At 43.9% G+C, this 27,894-nt stretch overlaps 2 protein-coding genes across 2 annotated transcripts; both read left to right on the top strand.

The window, feature by feature from the left end:
* The first annotated feature begins 229 nt into the window (after positions 1-229).
* On the top strand, positions 230-10,169 carry sptssa (serine palmitoyltransferase, small subunit A). The gene is made up of 2 exons (XM_034226244.1): positions 230-426; positions 8,927-10,169. Exons 1-2 carry the CDS (start codon positions 324-326, stop codon positions 9,028-9,030), a joined length of 207 nt encoding a protein of 68 aa, XP_034082135.1. The 5' UTR covers positions 230-323; the 3' UTR covers positions 9,031-10,169.
* A 9,124-nt stretch (positions 10,170-19,293) lies between these two features.
* LOC117552667 (egl nine homolog 3-like) lies at positions 19,294-27,723 on the top strand. The gene is made up of 3 exons (XM_034226243.1): positions 19,294-19,848; positions 27,303-27,428; positions 27,583-27,723. Exons 1-3 carry the CDS (start codon positions 19,489-19,491, stop codon positions 27,721-27,723), a joined length of 627 nt encoding a protein of 208 aa, XP_034082134.1. The 5' UTR covers positions 19,294-19,488.
* Positions 27,724-27,894: the final 171 nt, after the last annotated feature.

The raw sequence follows: 27,894 nt of genomic DNA, 5'->3' as shown, positions 1-27,894 counted from the left end.
CTCTAAAGATTCTCTGGCCTTTTTATTAAAGTGAAAAACTAAAACAAAAGAACATTGCAGTCGCTTTTCCATTTACTGGTTTAAGAAAGACAGACAATTGAAACGAACGGATACATTGAATGTGAATTAAATACATTTTAAATATTCTGATTCCCGGATGTTGGAACTCCCTAGCCTACGTCACCACCGCACGCCCGAACACCGGACTCTGATTGGCTGAAAACGAGCAACTAATGTGATACGTCGTCTCACGCAGAAAGGAGGACAAGAAACATTGAGATAAAAATAAACAGAAGTCGGCGTTGGTAAAAGTTATAATAACTATGGCTCTGGGAGACTGCTGGAAGAGTTTATCGTGGTTGTACTACCAGTATATTCTGGTGACGGCGCTGTACATGCTGGAGCCCTGGGAGAGGACGGTGTTTAGTATCCTTTTTACAAACAACTACAGCTAAACGAGCTAATGTGCTAACTGTAGCTACAATGTCTGTAGAGCTAACCTAGCTTTTAGCTCTGATAATGCAATAACTTTTTTACTGAATAACTACATATACTTTGCGTGTGTATAATGAACCAGATAGATAGGTAGGTAGGTAGGTAGGTAGATAGTTTATTTATTCATTAGCTTGTTACATCAGCAATGTTTTCTAGCATTACAATAATTAAAAGGTAGAACAAGTTATACAAATAAAACAATTAACAGTAATTATATATATACATATCTACAGTACATGAACCACAAAGAATACTCAATAGACTGTTCTATAAAAGACCAATATACTACAGCAACAGAAATATAGACTTATACTATATATATATTTGACAGTAGCAGGACGTACACGTATACTGCCAGTCGTTAAACCTGTTCGAGGTGTATTCTTGACAAGAACAAATATTGTTTTCATTTTTTAATAATGCCGAATCAAGAGACCACACAGTTGTAGAAGAAGTATTTCAGTTTTGTTTTTGGAGTCGTTTTCTTCTGGTTATTGAGGATGCAGAGTCCATTTCTGACATGTTCAGCATCATAAATGGCAGTTTTAACCAGAAAATGAGAATATCTGTACTCTGTGGGCTGATTTGAATAATAATAATAATAGATGTATTTTGTTAGCGCTTTTACAGGTGCTCAAAGTCGCTTTGCAGATAAAGTGAAAAGAAAAGAACAAACAATACATATATAAATATATAGTTAAATTAAAATCAAGCAATACAAAAACAATCACCCATTAAAAGCCAGACTGAAGAGGTGAGTGTTTTGAAGGTGGGGGGGTCAGTGCAGTATCTGATGGGGGAGTGAGTTCCAGAGGAGGGGGCAGCGACGGAGAAGGCTCTGTCCCCCCAGGTCCGGTGATTGGTGCGGGGGGGGATGGATAGGAGGTTGGCTTCTGATGAGCGGAGGCAGCGGGAAGGGGTGTGGTGGTGCAGCAGGTCTGTGAGGTAGGGAAGGGGTGTGGTGGTGCAGCAGGTCTGTGAGGTAGGGAAGGGGTGTGGTGGTGCAGCAGGTCTGTGAGGTAGGGAAGGGGTGTGGTGGTGCAGCAGGTCTGTGAGGTAGGGAAGGGGTGTGGTGGTGCAGCAGGTCTGTGAGGTAGGGGGAAGGGGTGTGGGGGTGCAGCAGGTCTGTGAGGTGAGGAAGGGGTGTGGTGGTGCAGCAGGTCTGTGAGGTAGGGAAGGGGTGTGGTGGTGCAGCAGGTCTGTGAGGTAGGGGGAAGGGGTGTGGGGGTGCAGCAGGTCTGTGAGGTGAGGAAGGGGTGTGGTGGTGCAGCAGGTCTGTGAGGTGAGGAAGGGGTGTGGTGGTGCAGCAGGTCTGTGAGGTGGGGGGAAGGGGTGTAGTGGTGCAGCAGGTCTGTGAGGTGGGGTGTGGGGGTGCAGCAGGTCTGTGAGGTAGGGGGAAGGGGCGTGGGGGTGCAGCAGGTCTGTGAGGTGAGGAAGGGGTGTGGTGGTGCAGCAGGTCTGTGAGGTAGGAGGAATGGGTGTGGTGGTGCAGCAGGTCTGTGAGGTAGGGGGAAGGGGTGTGGTGGTGCAGCAGGTCTGTGAGGTAGGGGGAAGGGGTGTGGTGGTGCAGCAGGTCTGTGAGGTAGGGGGAAGGGGTGTGGTGGTGCAGCAGGTCTGTGAGGTGAGGAAGGGGTGTGGTGGTGCAGCAGGTCTGTGAGGTAGGGGGAAGGGGTGTGGTGGTGCAGCAGGTCTGTGAGGTAGGGAAGGGGTGTGGTGGTGCAGCAGGTCTGTGAGGTAGGGGTGTGGTGGTGCAGCAGGTCTGTGAGGTGAGGAAGGGGTGTGGTGGTGCAGAAGGTCTGTGAGGTGAGGAAGGGGGTGTGGTGGTGCAGCAGGTCTGTGAGGTAGGGAAGGGGTGTGGTGGTGCAGCAGGTCTGTGTGGTAGGGGGAAGGGGTGTGGTGGTGCAGCAGGTCTGTGAGGTAGGGGGAAGGGGTGTGGTGGTGCAGCAGGTCTGTGAGGTAGGGGGAAGGGGTGTGGTGGTGCAGCAGGTCTGTGAGGTAGGGGGAAGGGGTGTGGTGGTGCAGCAGGTCTGTGAGGTAGGGGGAAGGGGTGTGGTGGTGCAGCAGGTCTGTGAGGAAGGGGTGTGGGTGGTGCAGCAGGTCTGTGAGGTAGGGGGGGGGGTGTGGTGGTGCAGCAGGTCTGTGAGGTAGGGGGGGAGGGGTGTGGTGGTGCAGCAGGTCTGTGAGGTAGGGGGGCCTGGTTGTTGAGGGCTTTGTGAGTAATCAGGAGGACTTTAAAGTAGTTTTCTTTTGGTTATTGAAGATGCATTTCTGACATTTTCAGGATCACAAATGGCAGTTTTATCCAGAAAATGGCAATATCTGAACTCTGTGGGCTGATTTTGAATAATTTCGGTCCATTTAGAAGTTTAAGTTGACTCTGTCATCTGGGTTGGACAGATTGCCTATTTATTTGCCAACAATTGTACAAAGTGGAGGTAATAAGTTCATGTTGTGCTCTCTATATCCAATGTTTGCAACAGTACATTGTATGTCACTTGCTTTTATCCAAAGCGACTTACATACTCAGTCCTGTGGGCAATCCCCACAGGAGCAATTTGGTGTCTTGCCCTGGGACACAATGACATGCTGACTGCAGTGGGGTTTGAACTTGCTACCCCCTGATTCGAAGTCCAGCTCACTACCCACTGAGCCACAGCCTCCCTACTCATGGTAGTCAAAATCAGCCCACCGAGGGTACACATATTGCCACCAATCCTGTAGTTGTAGAAGAAGTATAACGTGTTGTTTATTGGTCAGTAGAGAGCACTTACTTTTCTATCTGATCATCCTAATGAGGTTGTCGTTCATTTAGGCTTTTTACTAAATGATACTACTTGCTACAAACTTACATTTGAAAAGGTTTAACTACGCACACCACATAACACATCGAAGGTTTCTCATTTCTCTAATTCCACTCCTCGACTCCTATAGAGGCGAAGTCCCGCCCATCTACTTCCGCCCCATGGGACCTTATTTCAGAAAAATGATGTATTGAAGTCAATGGAGAGAGAACTTATCTTTCGAATTGTGCCACGAGTTACACATATGATGTTTGTCAATCTTAAAAAATCATTTCCGTGTTAAAAAAGTCACAGTTTGTCGTAAAACTGTTGAAATATAAGACTATGAAAAATACGCAACTAGAAAGACCGGTCCCGCATGCTGGCTCTCAGGAACCGACTAACTCCCCTTGTGTGTGCACAGCTCTCAACGTGCCCAGACTTGGAGTGATTTTCACCTCTCTTAATACTTTCCGACTCGTTCTGAAAGAAAGAAGTGAAATGTTCCAACGTGACGGCCGTCTGGGTGTGTGGAGCGAGACGGGAGATGTAGTTCATTGAGCGGTTTCACACAAAGTGTTACTTCACAGTTTTACGACACATTTAAAAAAAATTGACTTGCAAAATTATCTTTTAAATTGACAAACATCATATGTGTAATTCGTGGCACAATTCAAACGGGATCAAAAGATAATCTTTCTCTCTCCATCGACTTCAATGCATACTTTTTCCGAAATAAGGTCCCATGGAGGAAAGGGAGGGACTTCGCCTCTCTATCCTCGCGTCTTAGTCCCGCCCACAGGGGATGCGAGCGGAGGAGTCGAGGAGGAGAGAGGAGGGGAGCCGAGGAGAGGAGGGGAAGCAGCAGGCGGTTACAGAAATGAGAACTCCTCTCCTCTGAGCGGTCATCTTAAAGAGACGTCCATTAATGATGACAGGAGGCACAGCAGCCCTCTGTCTGATGGACAGATGTGTTCTTCTATATTTACTTTGATTCATTCACAGTGCGGTGTAATGAGACAATAACAGGCTACAGATGCGGACACACACACATATATGTGCATCAGTGGCGAACCGTGTCTATCACAACTGGACCTTCTGTAGACACACACCCCCCGCCGCCGCCCCACCACCTCAATGCGTAGTGCATGGTCCGAGAAGGACAAACAAATGAACGTAACGCTGTGATATTACAGATCAACAACACAGATACCATTTATTCATTTTATATTTATATAATTAAATCAGTTTTTGGAGTGTTCCAGGGTATTCTCTGAATACCTTGAAGGCCCTGACGGTTCGCCACCTATATATATATTTATATACATATATACAATTTCAGAATCAAATAAGTATGAGAGCACTCTCATAATAACGTAACACTATCGGAGACTAATGATGGATGCACATAATGTACCGATCGGGGATTGTATTTGTTAAATTGTAGTCAGTGAATAAAAAAATCTAGTTTGAAGTGTATTTTAACAAAATCAATTATTGTTTTTATTTTTTAATAATGCAGATTCAAGAGACGGATCCTATAGTTGTAGAACACGTGTAAATATTTGTTCCATTAGATCTGTGGATGAACTTATTAATGAAACATCGTTTAATACATAAGGTTTGAGGCTTGATTGACTCTATACTGTTGGAGGAGAACACTCAAACATATATTTAAAGAACAACAAACTATTCATTTAATCTTGATTGCCGATTTAAAGGCTACGAGCTAATGCATTGGAGAGTGTTTAACACTTTGTTTTAGTGTAACTTACCTTTGACTGCAAAATAACGTTCAATAGGTCGAAGTGTCAGGACAGGATCAGGTGACACGTGCAAATAAACGTTAACATGTTTTATTTAGGATAACAGACAGTTTCATCTCTGGTGGTTAATAATGTAAAAGTTGATGGTGTTGTGTATTCATTTAAAGGTCCCCTCTTCTTCCTGTCTCTTCTACATCAACATGTGTCCCCTCTTCTTCCTGTCTCTTCTACATCAACATGTGTCCCCTCTTCTTCATGTCTCTTCTACATCAACATGTGTCCCCTCTTCTTCATGTCTCTTCTACATCAACATGTGTCCCCTCTTCTTCATGTCTCTTCTAAATCAACATGTGTCCCCTCTTCTTCATGTCTCTTCTAAATCAACATGTGTCCCCTCTTCTTCATGTCTCTTCTACATCAACATGTGTCCCCTCTTCTTCATGTCTCTTCTACATCAACATGTGTCCCCTCTTCTTCATGTCTCTTCTAAATCAACATGTGTCCCCTCTTCTTCATGTCTCTTCTACATCAACATGTGTCCCCTCTTCTTCATGTCTCTTCTACATCACCATGTGTCCCCTCTTCTTCATGTCTCTATCACCATGTGTCCTCTCTTCTTCATGTCTCTTCTTCATCAACATGTGTCCCCTCTTCTTCATGTCTCTATCACCATGTGTCTCCTCTTCTTCATGTCTCTTCTACATCAACATGTGTCCCCTCTTCTTCATGTCTCTTCTACATCAACATGTGTCCCCTCTTCTTCATGTCTCTTCTACATCAACATGTGTCCCCTCTTCTTCATGTCTCTTCTACATCAACATGTGTCCCCTCTTCTTCATGTCTCTTCTTCATCAACATGTGTCCCCTCTTCTTCATGTCTCTTCTACATCAACATGTGTCCTCTCTTCTTCATGTCTCTTCTACATATCATGTGTCCCCTCTTCTTCATGTCTCTTCTACATCAACATGTGTCCCCTCTTCTTCATGTCTCTTCTACATCAACACGTGTCCCCTCTTCTTCATGTCTCCTCTACATCAACATGTGTCCCCTCTTCTTCATGTCTCTTCTACATCAACATGTGTCCCCTCTTCTTCATGTCTCTTCTACATCAACATGTGTCCCCTCTTCTTCATGTCTCTTCTACATCAACATGTGTCCCCTCTTCTTCATGTCTCTTCTACATCAACATGTGTCCCCTCTTCTTCATGTCTCTTCTACATCAACATGTGTCCCCTCTTCTTCATGTTTCTTCTACATCAACATGTGTCCCCTCTTCTTCATGTCTCTTCTACATCAACATGTGTCCCCTCTTCTTCATGTCTCTTCTACATCAACATGTGTCCCCTCTTCCTCATGTCATGTCTCTTCTACATCAGCATGTGTCCCCTCTTCTTCATGTCTCTTCTACATCAACATGTGTCCCCTCTTCTTCATGTCTCTTCTACATCAACATGTGTCTCCTCTTCTTCATGTCTCTTCTACATCAACATGTGTCTCCTCTTCTTCATGTCTCTTCTACATCAACATGTGTCCCCTCTTCCTCATGTCTCTTCTACATCAGCATGTGTCCCCTCTTCTTCATGTCTCTTCTACATCAACACGTGTCCCCTCTTCTTTATGTCTCTTTTACATCAACACGTGTCTCCTCTTCTTCATGTCTCTTCTACATCAACATGTGTCCCCTCTTCTTCATGTCTCTTCTACATCAACATGTGTCCCCTCTTCTTCATGTCTCTTCTACATCAACATGTGTCCCCTCTTCTTCATGTCTCTTCTACATCAACATGTGTCCCCTCTTCTTCATGTCTCTTCTACATCAACACGTGTCCCCTCTTCTTCATGTCTCTTCTACATCAACATGTGTCCCCTCTTCTTCATGTCTCTTCTACATCAACATGTGTCCCCTCTTCTTCATGTCTCTTCTACATCAACATGTGTCCCCTCTTCTTCATGTCTCTTCTACATCAACATGTGTCCCCTCTTCTTCATGTCTCTTCTACATCAACATGTGTCCCCTCTTCTTCATGTCTCTTCTACATCAACATGTGTCCCCTCTTCTCCATGTCTCTTCTACATCAACATGTGTCCCCTCTGTGGAAAGAGACTCAGGAACAAAGATTCTCTCTCTTTTTGATCCATTTCTATAAAAACCTGTCTGAAAATGAGCTGATCAGATTTTGGCCACTTGATGATGTCATAGCGATGTTTTGGCTTGAGTAACCATTAGCCAATCAGCAACCCCCCCCCCCCCCCCCTTTATCACCTGAATCTCCTCCCAGAGCACCATTGAGTTCTTTGTAACCAAATCTCTCTCAGGGGCGTGGGGAGGGGCTCCTTATTTTTCATCTAAAGCAGGTATGGGCAAACTAAGGCCCATATACGGCCCGTTGGGCTTTTGAATCCGGCCTGCCGAATATTGGTACAAAATTGTCCAAATTATAGTAAAGACCGCATTCATTTAGTCTTTTTCCTGCAATACCCGGCATTTCAGTTGATCCCACTAGATGGCGCACTCTAGACACAATTTACCTTTGCTGGAGTCTGGTCTATTCTCTCAGCTGGCCCCACTCGGCAGCAATAACAGTTCATGGCGAATACAAGTTGTATCAAGCAGTAGCGCTGAGCAAAGTGACTAGAACGCGACCACACACTTATAAAAAACACTTATATAAAGTCAGGTAACACTAACCAGGCTTAGTGTGATTCTGTTTATTTGACCTTACTTTAATGACCATCCGTTCACTGTTATTGACCATTGTGAAGAGGCAGACATGTTCCTGTTGTTTGTATTATTGCAGCTATCGGATGGAATCAATACATGGGCTACATGTGGCCATCACAAGTAAAATCATAACGAAAACTACGCCGGTAAAATATGCGTGTAGAAAACGGCTTATGCCACAATATCATAGCAACAAGTAGTCAAGATAGTCTGATTAGCTTCGGTTGCTATGCTAACATCACCTGTAGAATGCCAGAGAAACGTTCATAACAGCGTTGTGATGCCAAACAGCTTTCAGACTAAAACACATTCACTGATGGGGATGGGGGATATGTATCAGCTGCTTGTGACAGTCAGACAATGAAAACGTTTCAGCGGCCGCGAGTTAACGGGAGAATAAACTCCGGTAGACGAGCAGCACTGCAGCGGGCGGTAATGCAGCTGAACCACATTAATAAACAATACACCACGGCACTCTGGAGCAAGGTATAAGGTTGCAGAAGTAGTTATTTAATTTAATCCGGCTTCGTATGATTAAAAACTACCAGACGCAGTCCTCTATCGATGTTGTTGTGAGCGGTTTTGCGGAGAAAATCAGCGACGTAAAACGCTGTGTGGCTCATAAGAAGGCACGTAAACGGTTACGTCATGACGCAAACGATGACGCAATAATTCACCTCTGAACCTAATTCACCTTTGAACCTGCATCTGTAACAATGAGTGGATCAAAGAAAAGAAAAGTCAACATTGAGTGCCGAGTGTATAATGAGAGTGGACAGCTAAATATGTGTTTACCGATCTGCTCCTGGCCCAGCCCGTCTGTCAAATTTAAAACTCATAGTGGCCCCCGAGCCAAAAAGTGTGCCCACCCCTGATCTAAAGTAACAGACAGAGAATCAGCACTTTGGAAACAGGGCTGAAACAGAGGGGATTATGGGTAATGCTGCAATGATCTGTTTGGTGTTTCAGCCAATCAGAGACAGGCTCTGGATATATCTGAGACCTGTGATATATTGATGAGAAACGGTATGATAGGAAACCTTTAACATTAAAACGGTTTTAAATGAATACAAGTTATGTTCCCGCCTCCTACAGAATAATGCTTCCTGCTGTAGAAAGCTACATCTCCTTCGTCAGCTCCTCCTTAACTCCTCTTCTTCAGACTCTCTGTTGATCTCAGTGGCCGGCATGGCTGTTTACACCGGCTACGTCTTCATGCCGCAGCACATCATGGCCATCCTGCACTACTTCGAGGTCGTCCAGTGACACGAGGACCAGCTCTTTCCCTCCAAAGGTCCCGTCTGACTTCCTGTCTGCGTTCTCCAGGGCTCTAAGTGGGCATCGTCTCCTCCTCCTCCTCCTTCTGTCCAACTCCCTAGCAAAGGTCAAAGCTCTGAACATCGTGTTTGAGGTCACGTTGGAGGATCTTTTTCCCTGGGACTGTTTCTTCCAAAGTGAACAGCGTTGGGCTCGAAGGCTGCTCGGTTTCCTTCACTTGTTTTTATTTTTAAATCAAGCTCACTTTACTGTTTTTACAAAATGTTTGATTACATGATTGTTTAAAGACTGATTCGACAATTTCTTTTAAGACATTGTTGTCTTAGAGTTTTATGCAAAGAGGCGGACGTCCTTGATACTCCTTTACGAGCCAAATAAGATTATTTCATCAGGAGCTTTGGGTCAGAGCGACTTCAGCCATCCTTATTCTCCCGCTTCAGAAAGACGGGCAGGTTGTGTAAATAACGTGTAATCTGGGAGGGGTTGAGATATGAGATCTGTCTTGTATTTATTGTAAATAAATGTGATTAGTTTATTGTTTTACTCTGGAAATAAAACTCCATCAGAATCTACCTTTATCAGGTGTTCCTTTTCTTGTAATTTTAATTTGCCAAAGATTCAAAGGTACACCAGTAGCCAAAAATGGGGGGAACCTTAATGAGTATTTCACAATAATAGAACTCAGGCTTAAAAGGAAGTCTAGCCTGGAAGATGTGGTCATTATTAACAGCGGGATCAGACGGCTCTTTCCTGCAGGGTGGAAGCTCTTCTTATCTCTGTGTAGTTTTGGCTGCAGCTGCTTGTAAACATGCGGAGGTTTCCCTCCCACACGTCTCAGGTCGTGAACCTTAAAGTCTTGAAACGTAGCTTTCAGCGAGCATTCAAATGACACAATTTTCCCACTGAGGCAGGCACACCCCACACAAGTTTCCTCTTTGTACAGAAAACGATGATAAATGTTTATAAAATTCCACTTTTATGTATAATCACCTTTTTAACGTATGCACAACTACTGATATCCCTCTTTAAAAAAACTGAACAATTCTCCAAATTGTGTATATATTCTTGTATACATATTTGTAAAGTTTTGTTGGCGAAAAGAATAAAATATTTGTGGTTTCTGGAAACGACTAAACACTGTTCTTTGACCCTGAAATCACTGATGTTGGTTTTACCTGAGGTTACTTTGACTTTGCTGTGTTTAGTGATCAGTGCAGGTGACTTATCACACCTGTGTTTTTTATGAAGAGAATTCAATGTAAGGGCTTATATTTAACAGTCTGTACCGCATGCACATGTTGTGGTGCTGTGTTTGTACTCTGAATACCAATATCTCCAAAACAAGGAAATCATTCTTACCTTTTACTATTTGAGAATGTTTGTAATAGCCTCAATCTCTCAAATGTCAGTAATAGTTTAATCTCTTTTATATTCCCTGCCATATACGGTCCTAAATGTATGTTTGTAGTGAGACATTGTTTTGGTTCAGTTTCAATATAATTCATAGTGAAAAGCCTCAAAGTCATGCTGACAAAAACACATGTATCTGAGAAATGTAATTGCCTTAATTAGACACTAGATGGTTGTGTTTTTTAAAGGTCCCATGTCACGGCCATTTCTACTGATCATAGCTCCATTGTTGAGGTCGACTAGAATAGATTCACATTGTTCAATCTTCCAAACTCACATTGGTTTCTCACAGCATCTCTGTAGAGTCTGTGTATTCACTCTCTGTCCTACACGGCTTGACGGAGCTCCTGCCCCCCCCCCTCCCCTCCCTGTGAGCCCACTGTGCTCTGATTGGTCAGCTCGCCCACTCTGTTCGGATGCTGTTCTGATGTATTTATTGTCAAAGCATTTAATATATTCATTGCTATCGGGATTTTAAGAGCATTCCATGGAATATAACGAGTGTTTCTGTAGAGAATTACCTACCCCACCTTTAACTGTTAAGAATTACCACTTTTTGTGTTTTGCTCACTAAAGTATAACATAAAGTCTGTTGTTGTTAATCAAATCTTATCCATGGTCGGCAAAACATGAAACAATGACGATTTGAAAACCCCACGTTAAGAAATGTGTATTATGTATCAGGATGTATACTGAGAGAGGATGTGTAAATCCTACACACACTATTTTGGAAAACAATCAAAATGTATTTTTAATATATATTTTGTATTTTTTAATATATATTTTGTATTTTTAATATATATTAATTTATACGAAAAAACTAAACAAAGCAAATGCTGTATCTCCTTATCAGCTATCAGCAGCTTGAATCTCCATTCCTTATTCAAAAGCCATCACTCACGTGTCAACGGCTTCTCTCTGATTACAACTCACTTCCAAGGAATCGTTCCTTCCCTTTCTCTTTGGCAGCGGATCAAATGGAAACAAGAGGTTACTGGTTAACTGAGATATGAAGCTTTTCTCACGTACACAAAACAAGCTGCTACTGGAGTTTGAACCGCCGTCATGTCAGCAAAAACACATTTAAAATACTGTCGGATCTAAAAAATATCCCCTGATATTCAAAGGAGTTGCAAGTAGGAAAGAGTGCCAATATATATCAAATTAGGTGTGTATAAATGTATTTATAGGTGAAAACATTGCATAGTCATACAAATGGCGTCCATCCAAATTGAAAGAAAAAAGCTGAATTTACCAAAATAACCTTGCCTTTATTTATACTTTCTGACCTTTAGCTCTCTTTGTCACGGCTATTTTGAGATTTGTTTACACTGAAACCAGTTTACAGAAGATCGGAATTCATCGGAGGGGGATTACCTCATGTGGATCCTCACGTACACCCTTGCCGTTTCCAGGGCGCGATGTGACACGTTTGATCTTTTAATAACCCATAAACTCCCCTTATTAAGTATAATTCACTGTATTTAATATTATCTGTGTATTTCCCATCTATTTACCTTTATTTTCATATAATTTATTTTGTACTACTGATAATTTTGTATATAACTGACTGTTTTGCACTCTGGTTAGACCCTCCTTAATTTCGTTACACACATGTGCTTGCATTTTTGTAATGACAATAAAGTAATCTAATCTAATTATGTAATCAGATAAAGGGTTGTTTCTCCTACAGATGTTCTTGAACACAACAGGCGGGGTCAGAAAGTGTCTCTGCTGCAGAAAGCTACTGACAATAATACTGATAAGACTGATACACCAGCTGACAATAATTTACAGTAATAACTGAAGATAGTATTGGAGTAGAGCTGCATCTACCATACAATTCACAGAAAAGTAGTAAATGGTCACATCTATATAAAGGTCAATCTAAACTTCACTTGGTAAAAAGCCAATGTTGGGGTATAAAGGAACTACAGCACGGTCACATGACTTCACGTCACCACCGCTAAGCTAAAGGAGGCTAATGTTGGGCTATAAAGGAACTACAGCACGGTCACATAACTTCACGTCACCACCGCTAAGCTAAAGGTGGCTAATGTTGGGCTATAAAGGAACTACAGCACGGTCACATGACTTCACGTCACCACCGCTAAGCTAAAGGAGGCTAACGTTCGGCCTGATGACGTTTAGTCGTCTCATTTAGACACTTGTTAGCAACATCTGTTTTTTAATTCACCAGTGGGGTATTTACCGACGTATTTTATGTTGTACAACAAAAGGTGAAAATCTCTTTAGCTTGTGTTAACCACAGACCTTATTTCAGGCATCTTACCACAAAAACACATTTTAAAAATAGTTGAATTAAAGGTAGGGTAGGTAAGAATGGAGAAACCAGCTCGAGTGCGCTAGAAGCTGAAAATACACAACCGGAGAAAATCTGCCCCTTCCTTCAGACTTCCTCACAGAGCCCCTCCTCCAACACACACGAACCAATGAGGGCACGAGATGAGTTTGTGCACAGATGGAAGGCTGACAGGCAGGTAGGCCATCCAGTTACTTTAGCCGGGCCGAGGCAGATGATTGGTCGTGCTTTTTACAGCGCCACGGCTTCCAGAGATGATATTTTGGTATATATTTATTGTCAAAGCATTTCATGTATTCATTGCTATCGGGATTCCATGGAATATAACAAGTGTTTCTGAAGTGAATCACCATACCCCACCTTTAAGGACGAGGGAACCAACTATTTTCAGGGTGTTATGACTCATTGCGTCACTCTTAATTTTAGCATCAAGAATATCTATAAATATAAGTCATATGAGCAGACTTTGGATAGAACAAAAGTTAACTGTGTTCACTTACAGGTACATACTTTGTAATCTACACCATTGGCTCATTCTGTCATTCAAACAGGAGTCATGTTGCCTTTACATGCAATGATTGTCTTCTTTTTGACATGAGGTATGTTAAAAAATACTATATTGTTGTCAACTAAAAAGAGCATATTCTGTGTGTTGTAAAAGGAGGACACAGAGACGTACTGTATGTCTTTAATACATTGTTCTTTTCTAACTGCTATGTTGTCTTGCATAATACACTTAAGTAAAATAAGCATCTTATTGATATGTATTTTCTCGTGTATTTATTTGCTTTGCATTTGATATTGAGGTAATCCAGAAGTAACTGAAAGCAATCAGGTCACCTTTATTCTGTGTTACTTGGATTAAGTGACTGATTCAATTGTTTTACACCTAATTAGTAAATGTAACAGAATACATGGATTTGACTTCACCACATGTTGCTGGAGTAGTAACCCGTGCAGCTGTTCAGTGTTTCCCTGCACGTGGTGAACATCCATAGAGGGAACATCACGTCCTCTGTTTACCTCCTCGCGACAGGAGGGAGGCAGCTGCAGCACGAGGGCTACATGCTGCTCGTGCTGTCCTCAATGGCGGCGGGCACGCCCAGTGGGCGGGCACGTGGCCTGGATGAGTGACCACGTAGCAGAGTGGAGGTTATTTATTTACTTTATTTACAATGAATCAATATAAAACACGAGTTTGTTGGACTGATTGATACATAACATATATGTTAAGCTTATTGACATTCTGTTTCTGTTTCTGTGTTATTATTTTGAGAATTGTGCACCTTATTTCCCCAGAATTTACGTTAAAATGTTTGACATGATCATTAACAATATATCATTAAATAGTAAAGGTTATAATGACAACGTGTTGGAGTGTAACAGAGTAAGGAGTCCCCCTCCTCCTTCTCATAGCCCTTTCTCAATTCACTAATTTCCCCTCGTCGAGGGGGGGAATTAGAGAAATGAGAAAGGTCCATAGTAAACATTACATCCAGCACGTCTCCCTTTTCTCCCTCATCGCACTCCCTCTCTGTAAAACTGCAAGAATGCAACCGGAAGTTCAAAAGTAGGCCTTCAAAATGAAAGCTGGATTCGCCCATGCTTTAAAGACACAACATAGAGAGACATTCTCAGAGCAATCATAATTTGCACAACAATGAACATAAGATAAATATGTAAAATACATCAGTGTAACAGTCAAGATGCATAGATGGAAAGAGTAAAATAGTGTACAATAGTAAAAGTGTTGCTAAAAATGTGCACATCATATCATTTTCTTAAATGAAACAGCTGTACGGATGTTTTGCAGGAATGCAGCAATTTGATAAATTAGGACATCTTCCAATTGCATGTTTTTCCCGCATCAAAACAATTCAAATCAAAGCCCAAATATGTCCAATTCTGTATACAAAATGTCTAATTAAAACAAAAATATATCCAGCTTAAAGTGATTTAAAACAGGGAAGCTAAAGGAAATGTTGAGTTTTCATGATTGATAAATGTATTTCCTGAATAACTCTTACCTGTAGATACATTTTCTGTCCTTAGCTTATTTGACCATAGCACTTAATAACATACTTAAACATATTCCCTTTGTCAGGGAATCATTCTGTATACATGTTTACCTTCGCCCTCTGACGCAGCTGCCCTAACCCCTGATCAGCCGCTATCTCCCTTAAGGAGGGGCTGCCATAGCAAGTTGTTGTTGTTGTTACCAGTTTGTGACCGGGCAGCTCTCAGTCAGAGATAGTTGTTGTTGTGGGACACCTGGAACACATCCTTCTCGGGGCGTAGATGACCCCGAGCCATAAGCGACAACAAACGTGATTCAGTGTCCTCAGCTGTTAAGTCTATCTATTGAAGAGTGTTGATTATTACACTCTGAGTTAAACCCTGGAGCTACAGGAGGGCTCTTCAGAACTGATGTGGCATCTCAACCGTGTGGTCAACTCGTGGCCCGTGACATGTCTTGTGAATTCTCCGGCCGAAGCTCCAAATAAACCGTGAGTGTTTGCCATCAGAGCTCCAGCTCTCCTCGTGTCTCTCTGAGTCCTGACTCCATCAGAGCTCCAGCTCTCCTCGTGTCTCTGAGTCCTGACTCCATCAGAGCTCCAGCTCTCCTCGTGTCTCTGAGTCCTGACTCCATCAGAGCTCCAGCTCTCCTTGTGTCTCTCTGAGTCCTGACTCCATCAGAGCTCCAGCTCTCCTCGTGTCTCTCTGAGTCCTGACTCCATCAGAGCTCCAGCTCTCCTCGTGTCTCTCTGAGTCCTGACTTCATCAGAGCTCCAGCTCTCCTCGTGTCTCTCTGAGTCCTGACTCCATCAGAGCTCCAGCTCTCCTCGTGTCTCTCTGAGTCCTGACTCCATCAGAGCTCCAACTCTCCTCGTGTCTCTCTGAGTCCTGACTCCATCAGAGCTCCAGCTCTCCTCGTGTCTCTCTGAGTCCTGACTCCATCAGAGCTCCAGCTCTCCTTGTGTCTCTCTGAGTCCTGACTTCATCAGAGCTCCAGCTCTCCTCGTGTCTCTCTGAGTCCTGACTCCATCAAAGCTCCAGCTCTCCTCATGTCTCTCTGAGTCCTGACTCCATCAGAGCTCCAGCTCTCCTCGTGTCTCTCTGAGTCCTGACTCCATCAGAGCTCCAGCTCTCCTCGTGTCTCTCTGAGTCCTGACTCCATCAAAGCTCCAGCTCTCCTCGTCTCTCTGAGTCCTGACTTCATCAGAGCTCCAGCTCTCCTCGTGTCTCTCTGAGTCCTGACTCCATCAGAGCTCCAGCTCTCCTCGTCTCTCTGAGTCCTGACTCCATCAGAGCTCCAGCTCTCCTCGTCTCTCTGAGTCCTGACTCCATCAGAGCTCCAGCTCTCCTCGTGTCTCTCTGAGTCCTGACTCCATCAGAGCTCCAGCTCTCCTCGTGTCTCTCTGAGTCCTGACTCCATCAGAGCTCCAGCTCTCCTCGTCTCTCTGAGTCATGACTTCATCAGAGCTCCAGCTCTCCTCGTGTCTCTCTGAGTCCTGACTCCATCAGAGCTCCAGCTCTCCTCGTGTCTCTCTGAGTCCTGACTCCATCAGAGCTCCAGCTCTCCTCGTGTCTCTCTGAGTCCTGACTCCATCAGAGCTCCAGCTCTCCTCGTGTCTCTGAGTCCTGACTCCATCAGAGCTCCAGCTCTCCTCGTCTCTCTGAGTCCTGACTCCATCAGAGCTCCAGCTCTCCTTGTGTCTCTCTGAGTCCTGACTCCATCAGAGCTCCAGCTCTCCTCGTGTCTCTCTGAGTCCTGACTCCATCAGAGCTCCAGCTCTCCTTGTGTCTCTCTGAGTCCTGACTCCATCAGAGCTCCAGCTCTCCTCGTGTCTCTCTGAGTTCTGACTCCATCAGAGCTCCAGCTCTCCTCGTCTCTCTGAGTCCTGACTCCATCAGAGCTCCAGCTCTCCTCGTGTCTCTCTGAGTCCTGACTCCATCAGAGCTCCAGCTCTCCTCGTGTCTCTCTGAGTCCTGACTCCATCAAAGCTCCAGCTCTCCTCGTGTCTCTCTGAGTCCTGACTCCATCAAAGCTCCAGCTCTCCTTGTGTCTCTCTGAGTCCTGACTCCATCAGAGCTCCAGCTCTCCTCGTGTCTCTCTGAGTCCTGACTCCATCAGAGCTCCAGCTCTCCTCGTGTCTCTCTGAGTCCTGACTCCATCAAAGCTCCAGCTCTCCTCGTCTCTCTGAGTCCTGACTCCATCAGAGCTCCAGCTCTCCTCGTGTCTCTCTGAGTCCTGACTCCATCAGAGCTCCAGCTCTCCTCGTGTCTCTGAGTCCTGACTCCATCAGAGCTCCAGCTCTCCTCGTGTCTCTCTGAGTCCTGACTCCATCAAAGCTCCAGCTCTCCTCGTGTCTCTCTGAGTCCTGACTCCATCAAAGCTCCAGCTCTCCTTGTGTCTCTCTGAGTCCTGACTCCATCAGAGCTCCAGCTCTCCTCGTGTCTCTCTGAGTCCTGACTCCATCAGAGCTCCAGCTCTCCTCGTGTCTCTCTGAGTCCTGACTCCATCAAAGCTCCAGCTCTCCTCGTGTCTCTCTGAGTCCTGACTCCATCAGAGCTCCAGCTCTCCTCGTGTCTCTCTGAGTCCTGACTCCATCAGAGCTCCAGCTCTCCTCGTGTCTCTCTGAGTCCTGACTCCATCAAAGCTCCAGCTCTCCTTGTGTCTCTCTGAGTCCTGACTCCATCAGAGCTCCAGCTCTCCTCGTGTCTCTCTGAGTCCTGACTCCATCAAAGCTCCAGCTCTCCTCGTGTCTCTCTGAGTCCTGACTCCATCAGAGCTCCAGCTCTCCTCGTCTCTCTGAGTCCTGACTCCATCAGAGCTCCAGCTCTCCTCGTGTCTCTCTGAGTCCTGACTCCATCAGAGCTCCAGCTCTCCTCGTGTCTCTCTGAGTCCTGACTCCATCAGAGCTCCAGCTCTCCTCGTGTCTCTCTGAGTCCTGACTCCATCAGAGCTCCAGCTCTCCTCGTGTCTCTGAGTCCTGACTCCATCAGAGCTCCAGCTCTCCTCGTGTCTCTCTGAGTCCTGACTCCATCAGAGCTCCAGCTCTCCTCGTGTCTCTCTGAGTCCTGACTCCATCAAAGCTCCAGCTCTCCTCGTGTCTCTCTGAGTCCTGACTCCATCAGAGCTCCAGCTCTCCTCGTCTCTCTGAGTCCTGACTCCATCAGAGCTCCAGCTCTCCTCGTGTCTCTCTGAGTCCTGACTCCATCAGAGCTCCAGCTCTCCTCGTGTCTCTCTGAGTCCTGACTCCAATTGCTACAGAAGTTTCCCCCACACCCTAGTATTGTGTCACCACCAGGGACAGACATTTGGAGGGGCTATTGCTCTAAACTGGAAAAAGGGCCTCCCCCCCGAAAAAAAACACAAGACCTTTTGAAAATTCTAACATAAACTCATAAAATAAAAACACAACACTGCCATTGCAAGTCAGTTGACTTTTATGTCCAACTGCTAAATTCATTATTCAGGCACATTTTTTGTTGCGGTCCTTATCTCATTAAAATATCTAATGTTAGTAACTATTAAAGAAACAATGGGGACAATTCTGTTTTAATGTAGTTTTACCGTTGTTACTGCTGTGCAGACATAGGCTACTGATAACATTCTATAATTACCTTAAATAAACTCACTAATTAATTAAACCAGTTCAATACGCATTATTCGTATCATTCTTTATGAGCGTAGTAACGGTATAGGTATCTAATTACTTATTTATTTAGAATTCCATAACTTAATAACAGAGATGGTCAAGCTAAAGTGGAGACATGGCAGAAATCCTACAATATAGCGGGACAGTGAAGTGTTCTCCGTGAGAGGGCGATCAAGAGAAGAGAGCGAGGGTGAGGGAGTTCACGGAGCAGAGTAAAAGACACAGAAAGACAGAAGCACAATAACAAGTATATTTAGGTGGTTTTTGTGTAAGTAACCGACGGTGTCAAGAGGAAGTAAAGTCCCCAGGTTTGTCCCCTATACTCTAACGGGCAGGAGCCAGAGCAGGCGTTTGGTGTGATCACCATATATGAGGTTGGACTCGGAGGGCTTTCCTTTGCTTCCAGCTGTCAGATTGTAAACAAAGTCACGTGACTGGGGGCAGACAGCGCGGACAAGGTGTGTTTCCCGCAGCGAGACGCTACATTACTAATTGTGGGCTTATCATGTTGATTCGGCCACAATAGAAGAAAAAAAAACCTCTTGCTCTCTCCAGAGGGGCAGGTCAGGCAAAAATGGCAAAAGGGCCGTTGCCCGGGCAACATTAGCCCGTACCTGTGCACGTCCCTGGTCACCACACTTCTTGCAAAGCTATTTATTATATATAAAACAAGAAGAAAACATGGTATTTGGCTAAATGAGTAGATAAAGAATACAACATAATGAGGACAGGATTAGACTTTGGATCCAAAGCATTACTGCGTTTATTTTGAAATCGACCACCGGAAGTAGTACAGGAGGCGACACCTGTCGTTGACAGTGTCGCCTCCTCCATAAGAGCTCGCGGGCTCTCTGAAACAGTCAGTGATCTCTCATCTCTTTTAATGTAGGTCTCTGCTGCCAATGAAACATCTCAAACTCCCTCTCTGACCTTTTAATACTCTTTCTGTGACACGTTTCACATAAAATCAAAGTTATTCTGCTGTGAAATATAATTTTTGACAGTAACACTTTCCCAGAATCTGACTTTATTTTATATTTTTGATGCAAAATGCCTTTCATTGAGCACGTTTCTGACGCAGATCTGGAGCGCTTGGCTCTGGAGCAGGTCGTCCCGGCGCTGCAGGACTTTGGTTTCTGTTATTTGGACGGGGTCCTGGGGGAAGTGGCCGGGGGGGCGGTGCTCCAGCAGGTGATCGATATGCACCGGGCCGGGGTGCTGCAGGACGGCCTGCTGGTAGGCTCTGTTCCCGGGGTGCACCGGAGCAGTATCCGCGGGGATAAGATCGCCTGGGTGAGCGGGGCGGAGCGCGGCTGCGAGGCGATCAACTTCCTGCTCAACATGATCGATAAGATGATCTCTGTGTGCGCGAGCCGGCTGGAGAGCAAGAAGATCCGCGAGAGGTCCAAGGTGAGAGGGAGGGGGAGACATATTTGAATGCCTAAACACACACTGATGCTCCTGTAAGACAAGAACTTCGACATTTGGGATCAATAAAGTAACTATCTATCTATCTAATACTGGACATCAGGAGATGTTGTTAAAATGGTAGCAATACTATAAAATAGCTTACTACCAGTCATACCAGGTCAGATGTAATACAGACAGGTCAGATGTAATACAGTCACTACAGGTCAGATGTAACACAGTCACTACAGGTCAGATGTAACACAGTCACTACAGGTCAGATGTAATACAGACAGGTCAGATGTAACACAGTCACTACAGGTCAGATGTAACGTCACTACAGGTCAGATGTAATACAGACAGGTCAGATGTAACACAGTCACTACAGGTCAGATGTAACACAGTCACTACAGGTCAGATGTAACACAGTCAAGCTGAAATAGAAAAAAAACAGGCATCAAATAATAGAGAATAATGCACAAATTAAAGTTCAGTGCAGTGTAAGGTATCACCTGCTGTCAAGTACAAGTAAAACAATTAGGGCTGTCAAACGATTACAATTTTTAATCAGATTAATCACAGCTTAAAAATGAATTAATCATGATTAATCTCCATTCGAACTATGTCCAAAATATGCCATTTATTTATATTGTTGTGGGAATGGAAAGAAGGCGGATATATCCATTTAACATGTTTATTGTAAAACATTTCTGTGTGTCAAAATGAAAGAGAGTACCTATCAATCATCAAACCGTGGGGTCTTAATTCATTACGTGTTGATTTCTATCAACGGGGGAGTACTTCAGGAAAGTCGACGGGGGGGGGGGGGGGGGGGGGGGGGGGGGGGGGGGGTGCTTGTGGAGTAGGGTGAATTGCCCTAATGTGGGACATTTTTTTTTGCATTTCAGACTTCGGGAAATATGCGATATGAAGCCAATACATTAAATCAACATCCAGTACCATTCTGAAATACCCAGGATGTGTCCTAATCAAACCAAAAGAGAAAATGCAGATATTACACTCATAAAATAAATGGTAGACATATCAGTACTCTTAGTGCCAAGTTGTCTCAGACAATCTGCTTTTCCTAATGTGGGACAGTTCTGTGCAAAATGTGGGACACTGAAATGTTGAAAAGCCTCAGTCACCTTAATTAATACATTTATTTATTTATTATTGTAATAAAACATCTCAGGTCAGTAACTCTGAGCGAAATGTGCAATACCATGTTCAGCTCTTTTACTATTTATAATGTTATTGTTGTTACAACATTTAGGCTTATAGGTGTGGATGTTAACTTTTTGTTGTTGTTGTGAGAATCAAACAACAATAGATTCTAATAGTTTTCAAAAATCATTGAATTGTATTTCACAGGGAACACATACAACTGCAGGTGTATTTGAAGGCAACATATCAAACATTGAGGCAACACATAAAACCTAAACCTGCGTAAAACAATTGCTTACAACATGCTGCTGTTAATTACAAAAGTTAAATGTTATTAAATCTAAAATCATTACAATGTATTTCACAGGGAACACATACACCTTTAACAGGTAGCCTATATTTGAAGGCAACACAACACACACAAACATGAACCTGCCTAAAACAATTGCTTCCAACATTACATGTCTGGAAACAAGCAGTCCTTGCATTTCAAGGAGCCATCATCATCCAGAACCCCGTTATCCTCTGCACAGCTTCCATGGAACCACTGGACACAGACTGCACACGAAAGCCCTTCCTCTGTGGACTTGGGGTCCTTTCTGTCCCCATATGCATGCTGGCAGATTGCACACGCTTCTTGGATCACTTGTGCACAGGGCCGGACTGGGACAATAAGTCAGGCCGGGAATTATACACCCAGCCTGGCCACTACCAGTTTTTTGTGCCATTTTGCTGGATTTATTTGTCCATTTTTACAGCGTTGCTGCCCGTAGTGATAGCCCTCTAAATCTACTACCCAAAAATAAACATATGGACATGGGTTACTATTTTTAAAAATGTGCAAATCTATTTAGGAACCTATGTGAACATATTTTAAGTGGGGGTGGACCTCAAATCCTCTAGGGGGGTCCGGGGGCATGCTCCCCGGTAAGATTTTTTTTTTTTAAATGTTGGACTTAATGCATCAATCTGGTGCACTTTGAGGGGGCAATAAAGAGAGAGACTACACCCATATGAAACAGAACTGTATACATTTAAATAATCATAAAATCATGAGATCATGGCCATAACCAATAACATCCCATATCCAATATGAAAAAACATTGAAACTTGTTTATTTATTTGTTTTTGGTTCATTTATAGTTGTGAGTGTGTCTGTGCTCCTGAACCAGCCTCACCTGTCTCCCCCCTCTCCCCCCTGCTCCTCTTTGAGGCAGCAGCAAAGACTAGTTTTAGCTCTCAACAAGTTTTAAAAGTTTATCTTACATTTTTTCACCTAGTTAACGTTTTTTTATTATTATTCATGCATATTTTACTAATCACTCCCCTCTCAAATGGAAATATGTGTTTACATAAATGGTGACCAAACCGTTTGAGACCCACTGAGATAACTTAGACTAAGTTAACTATCTAAACACTCAGAGTCCTTTACCTCACCTGAGCTGAGGTTATCAGTCTCTCAGTCTGACAGGAGAGGACTCTCCTCCACCTTGTTGTTGAAAAAGCTCCTTATATCCGTTAGCGCAGCTAGCTAGCACCAGATGCTAACAACAACAATACAAGTAACCAGTGCGCGCGCTTTATCTCACTCGCTCGCATATTTATTTAGCTTACTTGGGATAGAAGTGTGTCAGCTAAATGAAAAGTAAAGTAAAACAAATGTAATCAATTAATGCTTTTTCAAATATGCAACATCCTGTCTATAAACATATATTTGTATAATATGTAGACGGCTAAAATGACTTAATTAGTTTCTGTATATTGAAGTACCAAACACAACCACAAACATCTACAACGTTGACATGCAGCTAGCAAGATATTTAAATGAATGTAAAAAAGTTTAAGTATTATATAAGCAAGTGAAGTAAATATCCAATAAAATATTTAATAAATAAAGACATTTTTATGTTAATAAACAATAATAAGTCAAAATAAAATGTCCAGCATCAGATACAAATTTTTTTTTGTAAACAGAAGTTAAAGTATAAATGTGAAATAAAAAGATTAAATGAATTGAATCTGTTTAAATAAACATTGTTCTACTGTTTATCTCTGATCACTTCCTCCAGCTGCAGATGGAGCGGTGGAGATCCTCACGTACACACTCCGCCACTTATTCAATTATTCACACCTCACACACTCACACGTACACACACACACACACACACACACACACTGATTTACTGTATCCTTACTTCCTACACACACACACACACTGATTTACTGTATCCTTACTTCCTACACACACACACACCCAGCATATCCGCCAGTCTTCAATTGCAGCAGTGTACGACGAGTGTGTGTGTGTGTGTGTGATATCAGATATAACTTCTTAAGAAAACAGGTCATCCCAGGTACAATAGCAATACACACACACACACACACACACACACACACACACACACACACACACACACACACACACACACACACACACACACACACAGTTATCTGGAGACGCTTCAGGAGAATAAACATTGCAAAGATCTGCAGGAGAGGCAGTTGTATCCTCTACAGTGAACAACAAAACAAATATGACTAATATAACAAGTAATAAAGCCCAGCACATCATCAGTTTGTCATTTTACTTCTCAACTCAACGTACCGAAACAATGTGTTATGGTCATTTCAAACAGAAAAGAAAGAAAGCATACTGTTTTGCCCTTTTACGATTCCTTTTATTTCACACTTCTATTCCTCAAGTTCTCTTTGGTCAGCGTCACACAACGGAACGGCTAGAAAAAGCTATTTACACTCAAGGAATGTTCTTTTGTGTTTAATGGATCATACATCAATGAGGTTGTTGAAACAAGCACATGTATAACTGTATACAGTATATACAACTAATATAAGAAATATGCACACAATCCATTATCAAGACGACAACATTGTGTGTGTGTGTGTGTGTGTGTGTGTGTGTGTGTGTGTGTGTGTGTGTGTGTGTTGATGACAATGACAGTGAGAGTTTCCCTCATGCTCCACACATAGCTCTGTCATTACACACACACACACACACACACACACACACACACACACACACACACACACACACACACACACACACACCATGTATACATCACTTCAGGGACATTACATTGACTTACATGCATTTCCTGGAGACTTATCCTAACCTTAACCATAACCAACACATGCCTAACCCTTAACCTTACCCTTACCCTTACCCTAACCCTTAACCTAAACCTAACCAAATCTTCACCCTAAAATTAATGATACCCCTCATGGGGACCTCCAATTTGTCCCCACACGTGACTGTGTAAACAGATCTAGGTCCCCACAAGTATAGTAATGCTAGGCCACACACACACACACACACACACACACACACACACACACACACACACACACACACACACACCCTCCTCCTCTTTACTCGGAAGATGAGATAAAGTAGAATTCAAAACATCTCGGAGGCATTTTGTTTAGATTTTTTTTCTCCACGCTGTATCATTCCATCTGTTGCACCATGATGATGATGATGATGATGAAGATGATGGTGTGTGTGTTTCCATGCTTCAGTGGCAGTGTGGTTTTTTCTGGAGCACGTCAGACTCTCTTTATCAGCGTTGAGGGTTTGTCGTCATTGACGCTACGTGCAGCTCTGGACTCGCTCACATGCACGAAAACAGCTGTTAGGAGGTTGCATTCAAAGTTTCGTGCAAAAGCCAGACATCAGGTGGGAAACGCTGACGTCAGGGAGGTAACTAAAGGTGGTGATGCGTTCAGGGACCTGTGTGTTGGATGAGGGTAACATATTGCGTGTGGTTATTGTACGGAAAGGGAAGAGGACATGATGTGAGACCTTCAGAGGTGAGGATCGTTTTGAAGAGGTCGTTGATAGCAGGTGATGCTGGTGAATCAGAAAGGTGCTCAAGGAGATCCGTACACACACTTTGTCTACATCTTGTTTCCGACATACTGTACTTTGACTTACTCTCTACATTCTTTCGAATTACAATACAAAAACTGTTTCAGGACTTTTTTCACGACGTTTTAACGACTTTTTATTGACTTTTTAAAAATGTATTTCCCGACTTTTTGACGACATAGTATGATATTCTTTTTGCCATATTGTAGAACGACTTTTGCAACATTACATATTAAGACAGTTATTGACTTTTTCCGATATACTTTGTTGACTTTTTTACATGTATTTCATTACGTGTTTAGTACACTTAGATTGTTTGCCAGATTGTATAATGACTTTTTTGTGACTTTTCTTTTCAAATGTTGTACGACAAACTTTACAAGGACTCTTTTCCCATAAAAGAAAATGACCTTTTTTTGCGACATGTTGTGCTTGACTTTTTGCAAAATACTTACAATATTAAGACTTTTTTGCCATAAATACTGTGAGTGTTTAATGACATCCTATACTCTGACTTGTATCAAAAATATTGACCAACATATACACTGACCAACCCTTGAGAAACAGAGGAAGCACAAACAAATACAAAATTGTCAGGAATTCCCCTCCATACTACACGCCATAAAAGGGGAGGGGCTTAGCTTGACCCTGCAGCGCTGCGACCTTTAGTCCCGAACAGGGAGTGGAAGCTGATCAGCGGTTTCCTTCAAACAAACATGCTCTCATACATACATACACACACACACACCCACACACACACACACACACACCCACACACACACACACACACACACCCACACACACACACACACACGTGAAGAACATGCATGCTTTGAACAGTTTGTGTACGTGCAACTGTCGCCGTATGCACACAACCTGATGAACGTGATACATATTTGCAGATAACCAACACACACACACACACACACACACACACACACACACACACACACACACACACACACACACACACACACACACACACAACACACACAACACACACACACACACATTATACTTGAAAGGCTATAGAAATGTAATCTATTATTTCAATCAGCAGAGCCGGTGTTGATGTAAGAATACATATGTATTGCCAGGAATACACAAATGAATGTAATGGAGTTTTTGGCGATTAGGCCCCGTTGTGCGGGAGTATCATTCAGGAGGGGAGAACCGATCTGATGAAACCCCCCCGGGGTCTAGGACCCTGGTGGTGGTGCATGGATAGTTGGGTCGGTCTGAAGGGGAGGGGCTTAAGCATTGACCCTGGTGGTGGTGAATGGATAGTTGGGGTCGGTCTGAAGGGGAGGGGCTTAGCTTGACCCTGGTGCTGGTGAATGGATGGTTGGGGTCGGTCTGAAGGGGAGTGGCTTAGCTTGACCCTGGTGCTAGTGAATGGATAGCTGGGGTCGGTCTGAAGGGGAGTGGCTTAGCTTGACCCTGGTGCTGGTGAATGGATAGCTGGGGTCGGTATGAAGGGGAGGGGCGTAGCTTGACCCTGGTGCTGGTGAATGGATAGTTGGGTCGGTGAAGGGGAGGGCTTAGCTTGACCCTGGTGGTGGTGAATGGATAGTTGGGGTCGGTCTGAAGGGGAGGGCTTAGCTTGACCCTGGTGGTGGTGAATGGATAGTTGGGGTCGGTCTGAAGGGGAGGGCTTAGCTTGACCCTGGTGGTGGTGAATGGATAGTTGGGTCGGTCTGAAGGGGAGGGGCTTAGCTTGACCCTGGTGGTGGTGAATGGATAGTTGGGGTCGGTCTGAAGGGGAGGGCTTAGCTTGACCCTGGTGGTGGTGAATGGATAGTTGGGGTCGGTCTGAAGGGGAGTGGCTTAGCTTGACCCTGGTGGTGGTGAATGGATAGTTGGGGTCGGTCTGAAGGGGAGGGGCTTAGCTTGACCCTGGTGGTGGTGAATGGATAGTTGGGGTCGGTCTGAAGGGGAGGGGCTTAGCTTGACCCTGGTGGTGGTGAATGGATAGTTGGGGTCGGTCTGAAGGGGAGGGGCTTAGCTTGACCCTTGGATTCAGAGGGACAGGAGCTGAAAAGGGGTGGAGGGGGTTGCGTCGAGTCACCTGAAATGACAGCTGTCAGAGGGGGAGAGCAGATTTAAAAGGGTTAGCGGAGCGCTATGATAGGCTTGTGAGAATAGAGGAAGTGATTGGTTAAGCTGGGGAAGTGACGGCACCCCGATCACTTATTGAGAGGAGAGAGAGTAGTAACATAGACGTAGTAAATGAATGAGGAAAGACGGTCTTCCTGGTTGAACTGTGCGCTGAGCTTCCTTAGTATTAGTATCTGATTCTGTAGTCTCATACTGAAATACTCTACTGTATGTAAATAAACTGCATATTGTTCCAGGTCAAATACTGAAGTCTGATCAAATGTGTTTTCTGTGTGTTTTTCTCCAGGCGATGGTTGCTGCTGTTACCCTGGAAACGGGGCAGGCAGGTTACGTGAAACACGTTGATAACCCGAACTCTGACGGCCGCTGCATCACCTGCATCTACTACCTCAACAAGGACTGGAGCGCCAAGGTGCGTTCAGGGACCTCCGCTCATTACAGAGTCCTGTCTTGACCTCTGACCAAAACTATAATAACAAACTAAAATAATGCAAAATATTTGAATGACTAATGTTTTCGAATCAGTCCACGTTGTGTTTCTGATCTCTTCTTTCGTTATTGATCAGGAGCACGGAGGCATCCTCAGGATCTTTCCGGAGGGGATGTCCTTCGTGGCCGACATCGAGCCGCTGTTCGACCGGCTGCTCTTCTTCTGGTCCGACCGCAGGAACCCCCACGAGGTGCAGCCCTCCTTCAATACCAGGTAACCAACCAGTCAGATCATTAACCAATCAGATAACTAACCCACCAATCAGGTAACAGACCAGTTATTTAACCAATTAATCAATCAGATAACCAACCAATCAGATATCCAACCAATAATCTGATAACCAACCAATCAGATAACCAACCAATCAGACAACCACCCAATCAGATAA

This window comes from Gymnodraco acuticeps, unplaced genomic scaffold, assembly GCF_902827175.1.
Source record: "Gymnodraco acuticeps unplaced genomic scaffold, fGymAcu1.1, whole genome shotgun sequence".
NCBI classification, from domain to species: domain Eukaryota; kingdom Metazoa; phylum Chordata; class Actinopteri; order Perciformes; family Bathydraconidae; genus Gymnodraco; species Gymnodraco acuticeps.
The sequence above is the reverse complement of the archived record's forward strand: the minus strand, read 5'-3'. Positions and strand labels throughout refer to the sequence as shown.